The following is a 16,979-nucleotide window of genomic DNA, read 5'->3' as shown; positions in this document are numbered from 1 at the left end:
CTTAAAATGACCTTTTTTCAGTCAGTTCCCTTCGGATTTACTTCGAGAGTTTTCGGATATTCCCGGTCACACCTAGACCACGTTGTATCATCGGGGGATGTGACCGACTCCGTAATGGTAATGCGTTTCATGACCCATGACATGCATGGCCTTGGAAGACATTCCGATGTTTACATTATTACTTTTAATTACTTGTAAACAGTAAATCCCAAAGCAGTTCTGAGTTCTAGAAATGTTTACATGTTATCTGGTGGATTATTTTGACACACTGAAGTTCACACTGAAGAAAAATGTTTCAAAGAAGTAATGATTTATATAAATGAAAATTCCTCTAACACACTGATGACAATCACGCAAGTGTTTCAAAAAGTTACATACTAAAGTTTAAATTGGATAACTTGAAAAAATTGTTAGCGATATCAATACGAATGTATTAGTACTCCTGATAAAATCACACAATAGTTCATGGCTACATATATACACCCATCAGGATGATAAGTATTCATCTTCTTACAAAGTTGCTCTACGGACTTGTCAACCTTGCTACAATGAAGGAAAGAGACCTGTAACAAGGACTCAATAAAGAGAAGAGAAAAGAAGTTGTAGAGAGACTGACAGAACAGAAAGGACAGAGAATAGAACTGAACAAATATATATTTTCTTTCCTTGCCCCCTTTTTTTATTTCGCCCGCCCGCCCCGCCGCCTGACTATTCCACTGGAGATGAGAAACAAAAAAGGTCACCCTTAGTTAATATTATGAACTTGAGGTAAGTTGTTCCTTATCATTTTCCCAGGACGAATAACAAAATCCAAAACCCGTTTCAAATCCATACATACATACATACATACATACATACATACATACATACATACACACACACACACACACACACACACACGCACGCACGCACGCATGCACGCACGCACGCACACACACACACACACACACACATACATACATACATACATGCATACATACATACATACATACATACACACATACCTACATACATACATACATACATACATACATACATACATACATACATACATGCATGCATACATACATACATCCATACACACACACATACATACATACATACATACATACATACATACCTACCTACCTACCTACCTACATACATACATACATACATACATACACACATACATACATACATACATACATACATACATACATACATACATACATACACACATCCACACATACACACACATACATACATACATACATACATACATACATACATACATACATTATCTGTAGTTCATTTACAGTTTCAGGTTTTGTTGATACATCTCTGCAATCATAATGGCAGCTGCAGGAACCTCAGACGGACGACAAGGACCTTCTGATGATTTCTTGGAAATGTTGCACAAGTTGTCAAAACAAATAACAGAAGGTGTGTTTTCTATGTGAGACTCTTCAGAAATGTCGAAGACAAATTTGACCTTAAAACTTATGTGTATAAAAAGTGACACGAAATAATTCCAAGGAATGTGGTGAAATTTTGATTCCAAAGTTGCAATTGTTTTAGGCAAATGACCATATTTGACAGTTTGTCACTGTTAAGATGTCTTTTATGTGAACACAGCATCAATATGTGCGTTAGTAGCGAAATTTAAGACGGAGATGCCTCTGACAGTCAAAACTGTTTATCGACATATTAACCTCAATGGAGTTAACATAACACATGTATCGTTTAGTTCAGTGTATTGATCTTGTTTATATTGTGAGTAACTGGCTGGGACGTTTTGATTCGAAAATAAATCAATGATTTTAATTCATTTCAATTTTAACACTTCACTATCAAGCCCATCCAGATACTAGTATTACATATAAACAACACATATATTCAATAGCATCCTTGTAAAGATGATCATGTAACAAATGGAGTAGAGGGTTGGATTAGTGCTAATCATTTCACTCCCCTTTATCCTGGTATCCTGTGATAATTTATCATTACGCTGTGTCTTTGTATATCTTATATTTTTGGGAGTACATTAATATTGACTATGGATACTAGAAAATGCTGATGGAAATTCAATATGGTCATTTTTATCTTAAATAAGTCGGAAATAAAGTTGTTTTATGAGAACCCTTTGAATAAAACGACATATCGTTGCATGTTTTAAAATAACCACTTAATTTAAATCAAACAGAACAATTTCAACACATGAAAATTTCATTTGAAGAAAGTTTGGGTGCGCGAGCTTTAGAGAAGATGACAATACCTGGTCAATTATTCATCGAATTGTACAGAGACAACCATATTAATGAATATAAGACATCACTACTGAAGGAAGTGTTACGGAAGGAGGGTAGAGAACGTCTGGTACAAAAATATCTGAAGAAATATGAGGACTCTGATCAAGGTAACTACATCTCCTGTTTTAGAAATCTTATTTAAAATGTATGTATGTATGTATGTGTGTATGCATGTATGTATGTAATGTACATTTTGTATGTATGTATGTATGTATATATATATATATATATATATATATATATATATATGTATGTATGTATGTATGTATGTATGTATGTGTGATATGCTAATTATGCTACCAATTATGTACAGTTTTAATGTTGTTAGAACTTTGTTGTTAACTTAGTATAGAACTGTTGTAGTTCAGTATATTTGTCATCATAAATATTTGATGCAGTAACCAAATGTATACAGTAATCTAAATTATGTATAGCTTGTAAGTATTTTCATTTTGAGAAACTTCAGGAATATCCATTGCCTTAGCGTACCCATTTGCTCCTAAGATCGACGAATTCTAACTTATTCATAAATGAAGGACTTTGAAAAAAAAAACAGTTATGTTCTTAAGATGTAATATGAGTTTATTATATACGATTTTGGTAATTGTCAACACATTAAAAGGTGCGTGAAGTTAAGCATATTAGTTAGATATCACTATCGAAAAAAATCCTTATTATGTCATCAACTCTGTCAAAGACGATTTCTAACACCACAATTGCAAAGGCATATATCACTGTACATCACTGCACATTTAGATTTCATGTGAATACTTTCAGTAAAACATCTTATGAACTCACCTTTTGCTGCGTTACCGTCAATGACGTAACCATAGTAACCAGCGGTGGCAGACTAGTTTCAAAATCAAATGTTATACCTTAAAATTGAAAGTGAATATTGATTACTGTGTAATCTGTAAATAGCTAGCTGAACTCTCCTGGCAGTATCACATGACTGCATATGAATATAGCTCTGCAGTGTTTGAGGTCAACTAAACTCGTTATGCAGGTGTAGCCAACGAGTTAATTAGTTTAATTCATTCGAAAAGACGGAAAAATAGTTAATGAAATATGTTGATAGAGTTTTTAATTATCTCGACTATTAAAGGGGGAAGTGAACGCTGTTCGTGTATGCCCTCCCACTTACAGTACAACGTGCCCTCCCCCTGGATCCACGTACAGAAGTATGTGTCCGTCTCCCTTCCCCTCTCAGCATACTCCCTTCTGTCTTTCCCCATCATTCAGCTTCACCGTTTCTTCCATAAAGATATACAGCCATCACTAGATCAATCACATTTTATAATCCATGCTGCCTGCATTGCCTTTCCATTTCCCCTTACCAACTCAGCTAATACACACACATTTTGCCCACTGAAATGCTGGCTGCTTTCTCGTCCCTCAGACAAATACAAAAAATCTCCCCTCACTGAATATCTAGTATGAACAGTTTCGTTGGCTGCAACTGTTTTATATCAAAAGAGAAGTGTTTACATTATAGAGTTAGTCAAGGAGAAAAGGCAGCTAAGGTGATGTAACCTACGGATACAAATATCAAAGGGTAAATTAGTTTGTCTAGTTGAAACGTATTGGATATTATTATACTTTAATTTTTACACTTCCTAAATAGATTCAAGACTTGATTACACTGCCAAAAAAAGACCACTAACACATACTATTGACGGCAGCGAACCACCTGAGAAGAAGAAAACTAAGATTGCTGAAGAAGGTAATAGTCTTAATGTGGTCATGCTGATGGATGAATGGCGGTCATCTAAAGGAGGAATTCAAACAGTTAATAGACATATGGCCATCAGCTTAGCTAAATTAGGCAACATCAGTGTTACATGTTCACTTGATCATTTTAGTGAAAGTGAACAACAGGAAGCTGAGCAACACGGAGTCAAACTCATTGAATCCCTGTATACGTCTGGTTTAGGCAGGTCTAAACAGTTAAGGTTACCGAGTGATCAGGAAGTTGATGTTATCGTCGGTCACAGCCGCTTTACTGGACCAAGTGCCCAAGTTATAAAGGAGAAGCAGAGTTCGTCCAGTCATCAAATATTTAGGGTTCATGTTGTTCACATGGTAGCAGAACAGCTGGCAACTGTCAAGTGTGGAGAGACGCAAACAGCTGACAACATCGACAAACAAGATAGTGAACTTGAGCTGTGTAGGAGTGCAGATCTGGTTGTTGCTATTGGTCCCCATTTAGAGAAAGAGTACAATAGAATGTTGCAGGGAGCTGTTCGTATCTATAACTTTGTACCGGGGTTGATGGTCAATTTTACTTCGGCAGATGACAGCAATGATCCAAATATACTACTCTCAAAATATGATGACTTCCATGTCTATATCTTTGGTCGTGGAAGTAAAGAGGATTGGAAAGTTAAAGGATTTCCTATTGCTGCAGAAGCTTTTGCTGATGACAAAATCAAGAATGATAAAAGCATGCAACTGAAGTTTATCGGCGCTAACAGAGGTGAAGAGGAGGAAATAAAACAACAATTCTGTAAACATGGAATGGCTGAAGACCAACTAAGGGTTGATCGATACAAGGAAAGCCAGAATGAGCTTGTTCAAGAAGTTCAAAAAGCAGATCTGGTGATTCAACCTTCGCTCATTGATGCATTCGGGCTTTCTGCCCTGGAGGCAATATCTATTGGTAAACCGGTGCTGGTTAGTGGTACTACTGGTCTGGGGCAATTGCTGAAAAAGTTACCACATGGCAAAGAGTATGTGGTTGACAGTAAAAAACCAAAAAAATGGGCAAAACGAATTGTAGCTGTAAGAAATGGAAATCCACAAACAATACACAAAGAAGTTGAACAATTAAAAAGTGCATATGACAAAGAGTATAGTTGGCAGAAATCTTGTGAGAATCTCGTCAACACAATAAGAGAGCTTAGAATGTAATGTGTATCCACTGCTGAGTATTTTGGAGTGGAACTTAGAAAAATATACATTACCCGTACCAAGGTGAACATAAGTTCCTGCAAAAGTCAACAAAACTATTTCTCATTCTTTCTTGGTATATTATTGTGCTCTGGCATTTATCACAAATTTATGACGTTGGAACCCAAACTGCTGCACAACATAATTTGAGACTATTTTTCCTAACTGTAGCTTTTAAGATTTATAAACATATTTCCACTTTCTGAAAACTAAACTAGTGCAGTTTAATAATCACTCAACTTTCGCAACATTTCACTTCAAGTGAATCTTACACAATCTTTTTAAAAAATTAATTACGTTAACCCGACCTACTGTTTTTATACACTTGTATATATAAATATTTTCAAGTTAACTTTCTCTCAATGACGTGTATTAATTGTGGTATAGTAAGTTGTTTGCACAAAACATATTATATTATAAGAGTATGTATGTATGTATGTATGTATGTATGTATGTGTGTGTGTGTGTGTGTGTGTGTGTTGGGAAATCGTCTTACACCATTTTGATGTGAATGAATAGACAATATCTAGAATTTTGGGAATATTCCCGTTCCCGAGTTTTACAAGCTCCCTAATGTGATCTGTGGCATGACTTGCTGTAATAAATTCCAGGTCACCAGAATTGTAATTAAACATCAAACTTTTATTAACTATACATAAAAAGACTATATAAACATTCAACAATATATATCCCGGCAAAATTACTATTTATCTGACTGTGCTGTGAATTATCAGTGTCCGAACGCGGGTGCGCACACAATGAAGGGATTGGCAGTCACACAAATGGTGGTAGAGCTGGCTCGAACTGAAGGTTTCACTGGCCGTAGAACAATACTGCTACCACTATCCGTTACTTCCACACTTGAACCTAGCTGGGCTCTGCTCGCACGGTTCAGTTTGCTCTGCTTCCAGCTTGCTTGTCTCAGCTTCCCTCGCTTGCCTTGCCTCACCTCGCCTCTCCTTGCCCTCTTCCCCCAAGCACTAGCTCCAGCTCTAGTCTAGTATGCATGGCTACTCCGCTGCTGGCTCTGCTCCCCACGTTAACCACAGAACTATTAACACTAGTACTTCCAACAGTTTATTTCAGAAAACGTGCTCATACAGTATGTCATTCATAGCCAAAAAATCAGTCTCCATTGGCTAATGTGTCTGATAACGTATTCATCAGTCATTGAAGCCATTGGTTAAAACTTAATCAAAGACATGCCTGACCTTGTAATGTACATCTGTCTTGTGCTGTCATTGAAGTTGACAATTATTAATGATTCCGGATACAAAATATTATAGTTGTATGTATTTCCTCCGAATGCCATGGCTATCATATCCCTGGGATAGTGTGTAGGATAGCCCAACCTGTCAATTCCAACTAGGTGATGACAAGTCCACATAAAGTTAGTGAAATGCAATAATGCACAAGTTGACCGAACACAAGTTTTACACGTGCAAGCACGTGTTTCAAGAACAGATCTGCCACTAGAGGGCGTGTTTTTCGAGCGGTAAATGAGGTCAACTAGCATATGTAGTAGTGGGAAGCCAAACTGTAGCACACCGTCTTCTACTCAATTTGTAAAGGTAAACTTGTATGTAATATCTGTAGACTGATGTAAAGACTTTAATTTTGTTCAATATTGTTTTCATGAAGGTGATCAAACTTCCGAGAACTTTGTGAGAATTAATGAATCAATGCTGTGGGAAAATCTAGTGGGTCACTCAGTGATCAAGATCGAGACAATGTAAAAGCTTACATGGAACCGAGGCTGTGATAGATTATGAGATGAAGTCGAGAAGAGTGTGTACAGTAAAATGCGTAAACTAAAATACCGTTTTTAATAGTACACGTTCGTTTATATTTTCTAAGAACTCTTTGTAGGCAGGCTAAGTTTGGTTAGTAGTTTTATTTGGATTCTACTAATACTGTTTTTCTCATATCAAAACATGTATTTCCGGTTTCGAAGCCAACTTTGGGAATTCCCCTACCGATTTAATTTAGGCGCACGTATGTAGACGTCACGTGTCACCAATCTCGCATTCTGATTGGTCGAGAGGTCTGCAGCTATATGCGTATTTTTAACCAACAGCCATATTTTTGCATGTTTTATCGTGTGATCACTGCACGTCCCCTTGTAAACAAACCTAGCAGACAACTTGAAATCCAGCTATAACCAACATTTCCAATGCTAAATTTGTTGTCAACCGTACAAAATATCATATCATCGTTGTGTACATTGTCACAAGTCTTTGAACTGTACGTTTTGTGTCACAGGGAAATCGTCAAAAGTCCACACAGAACAGCATTTTTAGACATTCAAAAAATGAATTCGTAGTCGCAGGTAATGTACAAGTATGTTATTTACCAAATACTGTTCCATATCTTGCTAATAGAGGTAATTGTCCAGTATAACGGAAAAATGACCTCTCGCGGTAACTGGGTAGTGAGCAAGATATTTATATGTTATCTGCCAAATACCGTTCCATATCTTTCTGCGAGAGGTCATTTATCCGGTAATAACGGCGAGACGGAGGCGAGGCCTATACTACCCTCTGCACTTCAAAGTGTATGTTGTACTTTTTTGGTAATCTGTTATTACTGTACCATTCGTACTGCTGATTGTATACACTGTGACAAACGCAAAGAGCGATATATTTTATGTCAGTCTGTAAGTTACAGACATACGTACCACGCTATCAGCCAACACTCATCTTCTGTACTATTCCATGGAAGTATGCCTGCTAGATCAAAGGATTTAGGACACTCCTTGAACTTGTGATTAGAGGTTCAAACAGATTAAATGTCAAATAGACAGAATAATTTCTGTTTCTGATGTTAAGAGCAATTGTTTTTATGGTGATTCTTGTTAATTGTTTGTACTTGATAAAATACTAGACTTTTAGCCGAAAACTTATGTTTACTATTGACGTAAGATTAGGTGATTGTCTCATAAATCAACATTGGAAGACTGACATTATAGAACATAACGATATTTGGTTGGCTTTAACCCAGCCTGGATGCTTATGCAGGGTTAGTTGAAGTAGTTCAGCCGTGGTTAAGAAGCCTGAATAACAGGATGTATCTGTAAACAGTCTAAGTTTATGTCTGTGATATGGTAATTTCCCCACACATTTGTCGGGAAAATGTTAGCGCACTCACACACTTAGACGTTTCGCACTGGTGACCCTCATATGATACCGATATTCTGAGGACTTATTCTGTCTCCCCGTACGAGCAGTAACTAGCTTCGAGGGTCCCGCTCATAGACCAGTTTACTTTACATATGAAAAGAAAATGTAATGAAAGCCTAGCAGATTCAGATTACAAACACAAACGCTACAAGATTAAAAAACAAGGGGTCAAAAGGGAGAAACTAATGGTCAAATGTATACATTCTGCCTAAAAACAGGAGTCCTTTCCTCGGAAACATTTGAATATCTGCAACCCTGAACTTTAATTTCGAGATTTTGGAAAATGTGAAAATCGGCAACCGGGAACTACGTTGTCGAAAATATGAGGTATATGTTGTGCATGAGTTCAATGGGGGGGGGGGGGGGTCAAACCTCTACATAATGCTTACATAGCAGTTTGGTACGTCAGGAACGCTTATACGTTTTCAGGCCTACTAGTACTAATGAATCACAATATAACAATTAATTTCATAAAACCAGACAGCTGAATTGGGCTTGTCATAGACTGTAAAATTCATCGTGACGTTTCGCCCTCACCAGCCGAGGTGTGAGGGCGCCCCGTCACGGCATACCTTACAGACTAGGCTTGTCAGTGCAGAAAACTTGCCATGCCGTATGACTAAAGGCAAAAATGACAGAGTGTTCTTTCCCGGGCCCCCAACGCACAAGTCTCCACATTTCTACTAGTCCCTTGTTCCCTTGGCGAAATCTAGATCCTACCACAGACTTTCCTTGTCTGTGATCCTACTCCATCTATTAATCCCGGATTGACATGCAAATTAACGAAATCTGCACTTTTTACATGTATACAGTATATAATAATATAGCCCAAGCGTAATTACCTCTAAAAACAAAGGCAACTAAAGAACAAAATGTGTTTTCTGTATCATTATAAGGTCTAATAAAAAATATTGTGTGGTTCCGATTACGCTCAATTTTAGAATAGGTGGGGTAGGGAGATTTTTCATTTATGTTATTGTATTGTTTTTCTGTGTAAGTGTCAGGTTTTCCATTATTTTCCAAATGATCTCTGTGTTGTTTATTACTTCCTGGGCTATAAGATGTACAGCCATTACAGATTGGAAGAACAGTTTTATTTTGTCTTTTAAAGTTGATGTTAGTTTCCGCATCGTTATTTCGCTTGAGACTTTACGATTTTTGCGATTTTATTATTTTTTTCTCGAATACGTAAAATAAGTTTAGGGTCGGCAGTGAAAAGCTAGGTGGGGTCGGGAAATCGGAACCAAACAATTACTTTTTTAGGCCTAATATAAATCCATATTTGGAGCAGCTCGAAATTAACGTTAGGATAATTATTTACATATCTAGGTTACATACCTTCGACGTTTTGTTGTATCATTTTCCTTCAATATGGTAATGTACATTTTGCCTCTACAGATTCTTCACGTCTCCGCCTTGATTATTGCCCTAAGTGAACATGGCAACTCCTCTGAAGTTAGACCCATTTATGAAATTACTTGCCGCCATGTCAAAAGAGATTACTCCTGGTACGTGGTCAATATTTCTCCCTATTTTCCTTTTTTATGCCACAATTAAACCTTAAAAGTCTTTTGAGGCTGTTCTTGTATTATAAAACCGGGAAGAAGACTGTATATATCATGATTGTACTATAAGAAAACAACTATTTAGGGAACCTAATAGAAATGCCAAATTAAAGTGGCCCAAACTGAGTTTATAAACTTTTTGCCCAGGTGAAAATACTTTGATTACATATTCTACTATAGTATCAATGCCAATACATACCTTCTATGATATTTCACCTGTGTTTTGGCAATGTCAGAATTGTAATTAATTGCATAGTTGCAGTAAAGAGTCTCTCGATATTTGTGTTAGTATAATAAACTATAGTCTAGTTCCTGTACTGTATCGTTATGATTTACACCTCCACTGACAGTATAGTCATAGTCGTTACTCTAGAAGTCTTGCGATGAAATTTAAAATTTATCCACAGCCACCCACACAGTCATTAACATCATGTCTCTGTTAATCAATCACAGAATTCTAACCAATAACACAGTCCCTCATATTGGGGCAGTTATGTAATGTCCAAATATGGTATATATGTCAGCTCAGGATGCTACTTATACACTATTTACGTCACTATAACAGTGATTCACTGATTGGATGAACAACGTTTTGTGCTAATTAAGGGACTTTGACCAGATGTGGTTTAATTAGCAACCACGTTAGCATCCAGATTGAATAAACTATGTCATCGGATCATGATCATTTATAAATACCAGGCCTGAGTACAGACAATCACAAGTGATAGTTAAATATAATTTAGTAAGTAGAATTCAAAAGGTATCCTTTGATTAACTGTGAAAGGTACGCTCCTAAAACGTTAAAACTTGGCTTTAATTGTCTTATTACAAAATGTCAATATCTTATAGATTTGTATCCTTGTGCAAAATCAGTAGTGTATCATCTACAGTTCTTTGTCTCAAGACTGTCATACTACACACTGTAATTGAAAATTTAATCTCAAATATCCTTCTTAGATGAATTTTCTGAAATGAAAGTTATATACAAGAACGCAATACCAGGAGGAGAATTGGCCAGAATGAACATTCCAGCAGATTTTTTCGTGAAACTTTATCACATTGGTGTACTAAGCAAAACAAATACATCACAGCTAGAAGAAGCCTTACGAAGCGTGGGCAGAGTAGACCTGGTAACGAAGTACCTGACGAAAGATGCCAGTTCTGAAATAAGTAAGTCTTTGTATGTTTTCTATATTGGAGTGTAACATGAATTTTCAACAGCACCAACAGAAATATCAATGGATGTCAGCTGTAACTTTGTACTTTGTCGTTCTGGTAATGATCATCGACCAGGACTGATTTAAATTTTAGTCTTTATTAAACTGACTGTGTTTTTGTTCTAAACCTTTTAATTAAAAATTGTTACAAGTTACAAGTAAATATAATCATGACATGTCACAGGCAGGGAATGACAGTTACCTGTACAATCCATCATAATTAGGTCTTGTGGAATTTCGTGCGGTAGCAAAGATTAATTGGAAAGATGTCGTATTTTCTACATTTTAATGGTATGTTTATACCCCTTTCATAGACCCAAGACGTGATTCCACATCCACTAAAAGACCACTAACACAAACTAATAACGACAGCGAACCACCTGAGAAGAAGAAAACTAAAACGGCTGTCGAAAATGATAGCCTTCATGTGGTCCTGCTGATGGACGAATGGTGTTCATCAAAAGGAGGAATTCAAACAGTTAATAGACACATGGCCATCAACTTAGCTAAATTAGACAACATCAGTGTTACATGTTCACTTGATGATTTTAGTGAAAGTGAAGAAGAGGAAGCTGGGAAACACGGAGTCAAACTTATTCGATCCGTGTATACAGCTGGCAGGTCTAGACAGCTATGGTTACAAAACGATCGACCAGTTGATGTTATCATTGGTCACAGCCGCTTTACTGGACCACGTGCTAAAGATATAAAGGAGAAGCAGAGTTCTCCCAGTCATCAAATATTTAGGGTTCATGTTGTTCACATGGTAGCAGAACAACTGGCAACTGTCAAGGCTGGGGAGAGACAAACAGCTGACAACATCGACAAACAAGATAGTGAACTGGAGCTGTGCAGGAGTGCAGATCTGGTTGTTGCTATTGGTCCACATTTAGAAGATGAATTTGCTAGAGAATTGGAGCTTAGTAAAGTACCAGTCTATAACTTCACACCTGGATTAATAGATATACCTTTATCCAACCATAATGTTAATCCAAATGATCTTCCCAAACAGTACCAAAACTTTCATGTCTACATCTTTGGCCGTGGGAGTGAGGAAGATTGGAAAGTTAAAGGATTCCATATTGCTGCAGAGGCCTTTGCAAAAGAAATAATCAAGAAGGATCAGAAAGTTCACCTGACCTTTATTGGAGCTAAAGAAGGCGAGGAAGATAGCATCAAAGATAAATTCTGTGAATATGGAGTAGCAAACGAGCAACTGCGTGTTCGTAGATACAAGAAAGAACAGATGGATCTATTTGAAGAAATTCAAAAGGCAGATCTAGTGATACAACCTTCCCTTGTTGATGCCTTTGGTCTCTCTGCTCTGGAAGCAATATCTATTGGCAAACCAGTCCTAGTTAACGGTACTACTGGGTTTGGACAAGTGTTGGAACAACTTGCCAATGGTGACAAATATGTGGTTAAAAGTTCAGATTCTACAACATGGGCAGAAAGAATTCTGGATGTTAGAAAAGGAAATCCACAAAAGATATGCAAAGAAGTGAAACAATTACAACTCGCATACAAAGAAGATTACAATTGGGCGAAGTCTTGTGAGAATCTCATCAGCAAAATAAGAGAGTTGAACTGAGAAGATTTTCGGTATCCAATAACAAATACTAAAGTATAGAACTAAGAGAAAATCTGACCCTGAAAGGTCAAAAGATGTCTGCCTCCCTACACCACTCCAGTGTTCCCCTTACTTTTAACATTGCAGCTTAATGGAATATGTTCACCAGTCTGGAATCCATAGTAGAATATTTGTTATTATTAGGATTAGACCGGATTCTGTATTCATACATTGTGATTAACACATAGCGTTGAGATAAAACCATGTGGAAGAAGGACAAGAAAAACTAACTTCAGAGATTCTTAAACAGCGCTCTTAATCATGTACATTAAATGAAGCAATTTCGATTCACAATTTTTGGTCATATAGGCTTCACGAAGTGTACTTATAGATGTAGATAATCATGTAAATCATAATGTGACATCACAATGTGGATGCAATGTGGCATCCACATTGTGTAAGCACCGATTCCAGTGTCAGGAGCAGGTGATAGGCCTTGCTCAAGGCTGAATATATTCATTGATATACTGAAATAGAACTGAAATATAGATAAATCGAAACAGGAGATACAATATGTGCCTTGTTCAAACAATAGAACAAACCCATGGTCTTCTACAGTGACTGAAAACAAGTGGAAGAATGCTTATGAAATCGATGGTTATAGAATAGAATAGAAAAGAAATAACTTTATTGTCCATAGTGTAACCTGGAAAATCGTTTCTAGTCGTTTGCAACAAAAGCAAATGACATAATATCAATATAGTAATAGAAGGAACCAAGGAAAATAACGCAATGACACAGGCGAAAATTACAGACTTTGCAAAGTGCTGATCAACAGCAAATAAAAAAAAGTGACAGTAGGATAAAATAACAGATCTAGGATGAGATTTAAGTTTTCTGGAATTTAAAATTCAAATTCCTGATGGAATAAAGGAACGTTTATAGCTGCATGCTTTTAGTACATGGAATCTGCGACCAGAGGGAAGTTATTCAAAATATGGATTGATGGAACTAAGGTACAATTCTGACAACTGAATCTATGATCTTCGTGCAAGTTTAGACGCAGTATTACTTATTTCTACTGCTAGTGGTCAGATTTCCATACCATGTCGCAATGTTAAAGTTCAGACCGCTTTCTAATAAGCTTTTCGTAAACTCTTTCAAGTGTACATTGACTAACGTTGAAACCTTTCAGCTTCCTGAGCATAAAAAATCGTTGCTGTGCCTGTTTGTAAACCAAATCTGTATTTTACCTTGCTTCTAATTTTACTTACTTAACAGCACTTGTACTAAAATCTCACAAATGGTTAACAATACCTACCTTATTCAACGATGTCTTCTGAATTCCGTTGTAACCATATGTGTTTATATGCGACTGCTTAGCATCTCCTTTTTTTAAAAATTTGAACAGGACATTTTGATCATTTATGGTGACAGATAGTTTTTTTCACATGAGTGAAAGTACTGAACACAAAACCCTTATATTTCTAATTATTTTCCTTTAAATATTACTGTTATGGTTTTTATCGCACGCTTTTGAAGACGTAAAAATAAACCTTTGAAACAACATTATATTTTTGAGATTGTTTTTCCTAACTGTAGTTTTAAGATATATAAACAGACATTTCTACTTTTTAGAGAATGAAGTAGTGCAGTTTAATAAGCTTTCGACAGAAGTAAACATGCGTTTTTTGTCACTTTACGTCTCGATTACTGGAATATAGTTTACTGTTTGACCTCCCAGCATATGAAATTCGGAAACTTCAAATGATCCAGAATTCTGCAGCTCGTTTAGTTATTAGAGAGAAGTGTAACCACATTACCCCTTTTCTCAAAGTGTTGCACTGGCTACCAGTACAACAGCGTGCAGAATTTAAAATTCTCTGCCTAACATTCAAAGTACTTCATGGTTTTGCACCTTGCTATCTTAGTCAGTTACTTACCCGTCGCAGCTCCAGTCGTGCTTTACGCAGTAACTCACGGAACGAAATTTACTTACACAACCACTCAGCAATACTGCTTATTATGGTGATAGAGCATTCTCAATTTGTGCCCCACACTTGTGGAATGCTCTGCCATCGTATCTGCAGAGTGTTACTACATTCCAGGCATTTAAATCAGGTCTTAAGACCTATTTCTTCAATAAGACTTTTGCTTGTGAGTCTGTTTTTGTACTCGTTTTTCTGTGCTTTGTAAAACGCATTGTGATAGTTATATGGAATGCGCTATATAAGAAAATTAGATTAGATTAGATTAGATTAGATTAGATAAGATTCACTTTAAGTGAGTCTTACACAATTTTAAAAACAACGTTAACCCGACCTACTGTTTTGATACACTTGTAGAAATAAATGTCAACAGTTAACTTTTCTCTCAATGACGTGTACTAATTGTTGTATACTATAGTAGTAAATTGCACAAAACGTATTACACAGGAAAATGTATGTATGTATGTATGTATGTATGTATGTATGTATGTATGTGTAACATTCTCTCGTATTGTTGGGGTGATTCATTTGTATTCTGTGTTTATTTTGATCATTTGACGCTAAGGTCAAATTCTGTAAAAGAATAAGGTTAAAGGTTAAGGAGAGGGTAATCGTTGAAAATATAGTAGTAGCTGCCACCAGGTAGTAACTGACTTCCGTTGATTAGTCGTCGAACTTCGGCCAGCACCAACCAAAATAAAATTGAACGTTGTCTTCACTTGTCGTAGCGTTGTCGATGTGGTCTTCTTCCGATGTCTCACTGGTTCGATGATTCAGAAATCGGGGAGGGGATTCTATAGTATGGGGTTAACGACCCAAAGATCGCCAGAAAATACGCCAGAGAAAAATATCTCAAATAGAACACTTGACTTTATTCTCTTCAAGTACTGTGTAAACGTTGAGCAGATCAGAGCTTGAGTTGCTGCACTTATCGCCAAACTGGTTGAAGTAAAGGGGGTGGGGGTTATCTCTCTAATAATATCGCTGCCATCCGAGGTGTACTATTTACGTAGTTACGGAGTGGACCACGCAAAGTCCACTCTCACTAGTATCCGATCAGTAGACCACGCAAAATCTACTCAGTACTAGTATCCGATCAGTAGACCACGCAAAATCTACTCAGTACTAGTATCCGATCAGTAGACCACGCAAAATCTACTAGGTACCTTCACTAGTGTTTTTATCCGACGAGCTACATCTGGAACAGACTGGCAAAATCTGTTCGTCGAGGCTCTGAAGTTTACAACTTATATAGGAAACCGCTAATTTGTATATGAATTGCCTCAGACTAAAAATAACTCTCTAACTACTGAAATTGACGACATTTCACTTTGCGGTTCGAATTTGTGGTCGAAATGACCTGTCAATAATCACGTACGCCGGGCCTGACTTGGACGCTGGCCAAGTTCAAGGATCGTTAGCCAATCACATTACGTAAAATTTACAGACGTTTCCTTTTAGGGTCAAGAAACTTGACTACTTGCCTTAGGGGTCAAGAAACTTTACTACTCTAATATGAAATCGCTATACTAATACATAGAAACATGAACGGGACTAATAGATAGGATCAAATCGGACTAGAGAAACTGCTTTTGCTTGTTCCTCCGCGCTATACTCCAATAAGCTAACTATGTCTAGACTATTCAATAACAATAAACATGGCGTGCTATATGAAACCGCATACCAACAGTAATACAAACAATCTAAATTTGTCGTAGACACAGTGCGTTTTGTCACATTTGTATGTATGTATGTATGTATGTATGTATGTATGTATGGATGGATGGATGTATGTACGTACGTATGTATGTATGTATGTATGTATGTATGTATGTATGGATGGATGGATGGATGGATGTATGTACGTACGTACGTATGTATGTATGTATGTATGTATGTATGTATGTATGTATGTATGTATTCACAATCTGACCCTCTAACAACTCCGATAACCAAAGCCAAAGAGATCCCTCCCCTCCCCAGGAAAGCTGGAAGGACCACATTTTCGAAAATGACCCGCCCCCAAACTCTAACTCCGTGTATATCTTGACATCACGTTATATGTACGGTATATACAGGGTCTTACTCCAATGCTGTAATACTATATGTTATGTCATTTGAATGTTATTTACTAAGATAATAGATAAGGTGTTTTTTTGTATATAATGTTTATTTAGAATCTATTAAACATGTATATTATTCATCAGCATATAAATGTGT

At 36.8% G+C, this 16,979-nt stretch overlaps 1 protein-coding gene across 2 annotated transcripts; it reads left to right on the top strand.

Annotated features, from left to right (window-relative positions):
- The first annotated feature begins 6,750 nt into the window (after positions 1–6,750).
- On the top strand, positions 6,751–14,982 carry LOC144445690 (D-inositol 3-phosphate glycosyltransferase-like). Of its 2 annotated transcripts, XM_078135332.1 has the most exons (4): positions 6,751–6,811; positions 9,818–9,927; positions 10,942–11,154; positions 11,516–14,982. In XM_078135332.1, exons 2-4 carry the CDS (start codon positions 9,858–9,860, stop codon positions 12,790–12,792), a joined length of 1,560 nt encoding a protein of 519 aa, XP_077991458.1. In that variant the 5' UTR covers positions 6,751–6,811; positions 9,818–9,857; the 3' UTR covers positions 12,793–14,982. The 2 variants fall into 2 exon arrangements, with proteins under 2 accessions (XP_077991458.1, XP_077991460.1); XM_078135334.1 differs by lacking the exon at positions 6,751–6,811 and having other exon boundaries at positions 9,631–9,927.
- The last annotated feature ends 1,997 nt before the right edge of the window (positions 14,983–16,979 follow it).

The sequence above is a fragment of the Glandiceps talaboti genome, chromosome 14, assembly GCF_964340395.1.
Source record: "Glandiceps talaboti chromosome 14, keGlaTala1.1, whole genome shotgun sequence".
NCBI lineage: Eukaryota > Metazoa > Hemichordata > Enteropneusta > Spengelidae > Glandiceps > Glandiceps talaboti.
Note: the sequence above shows the minus strand (reverse complement) of the source record. Positions and strands in the feature narration are given on the sequence as shown.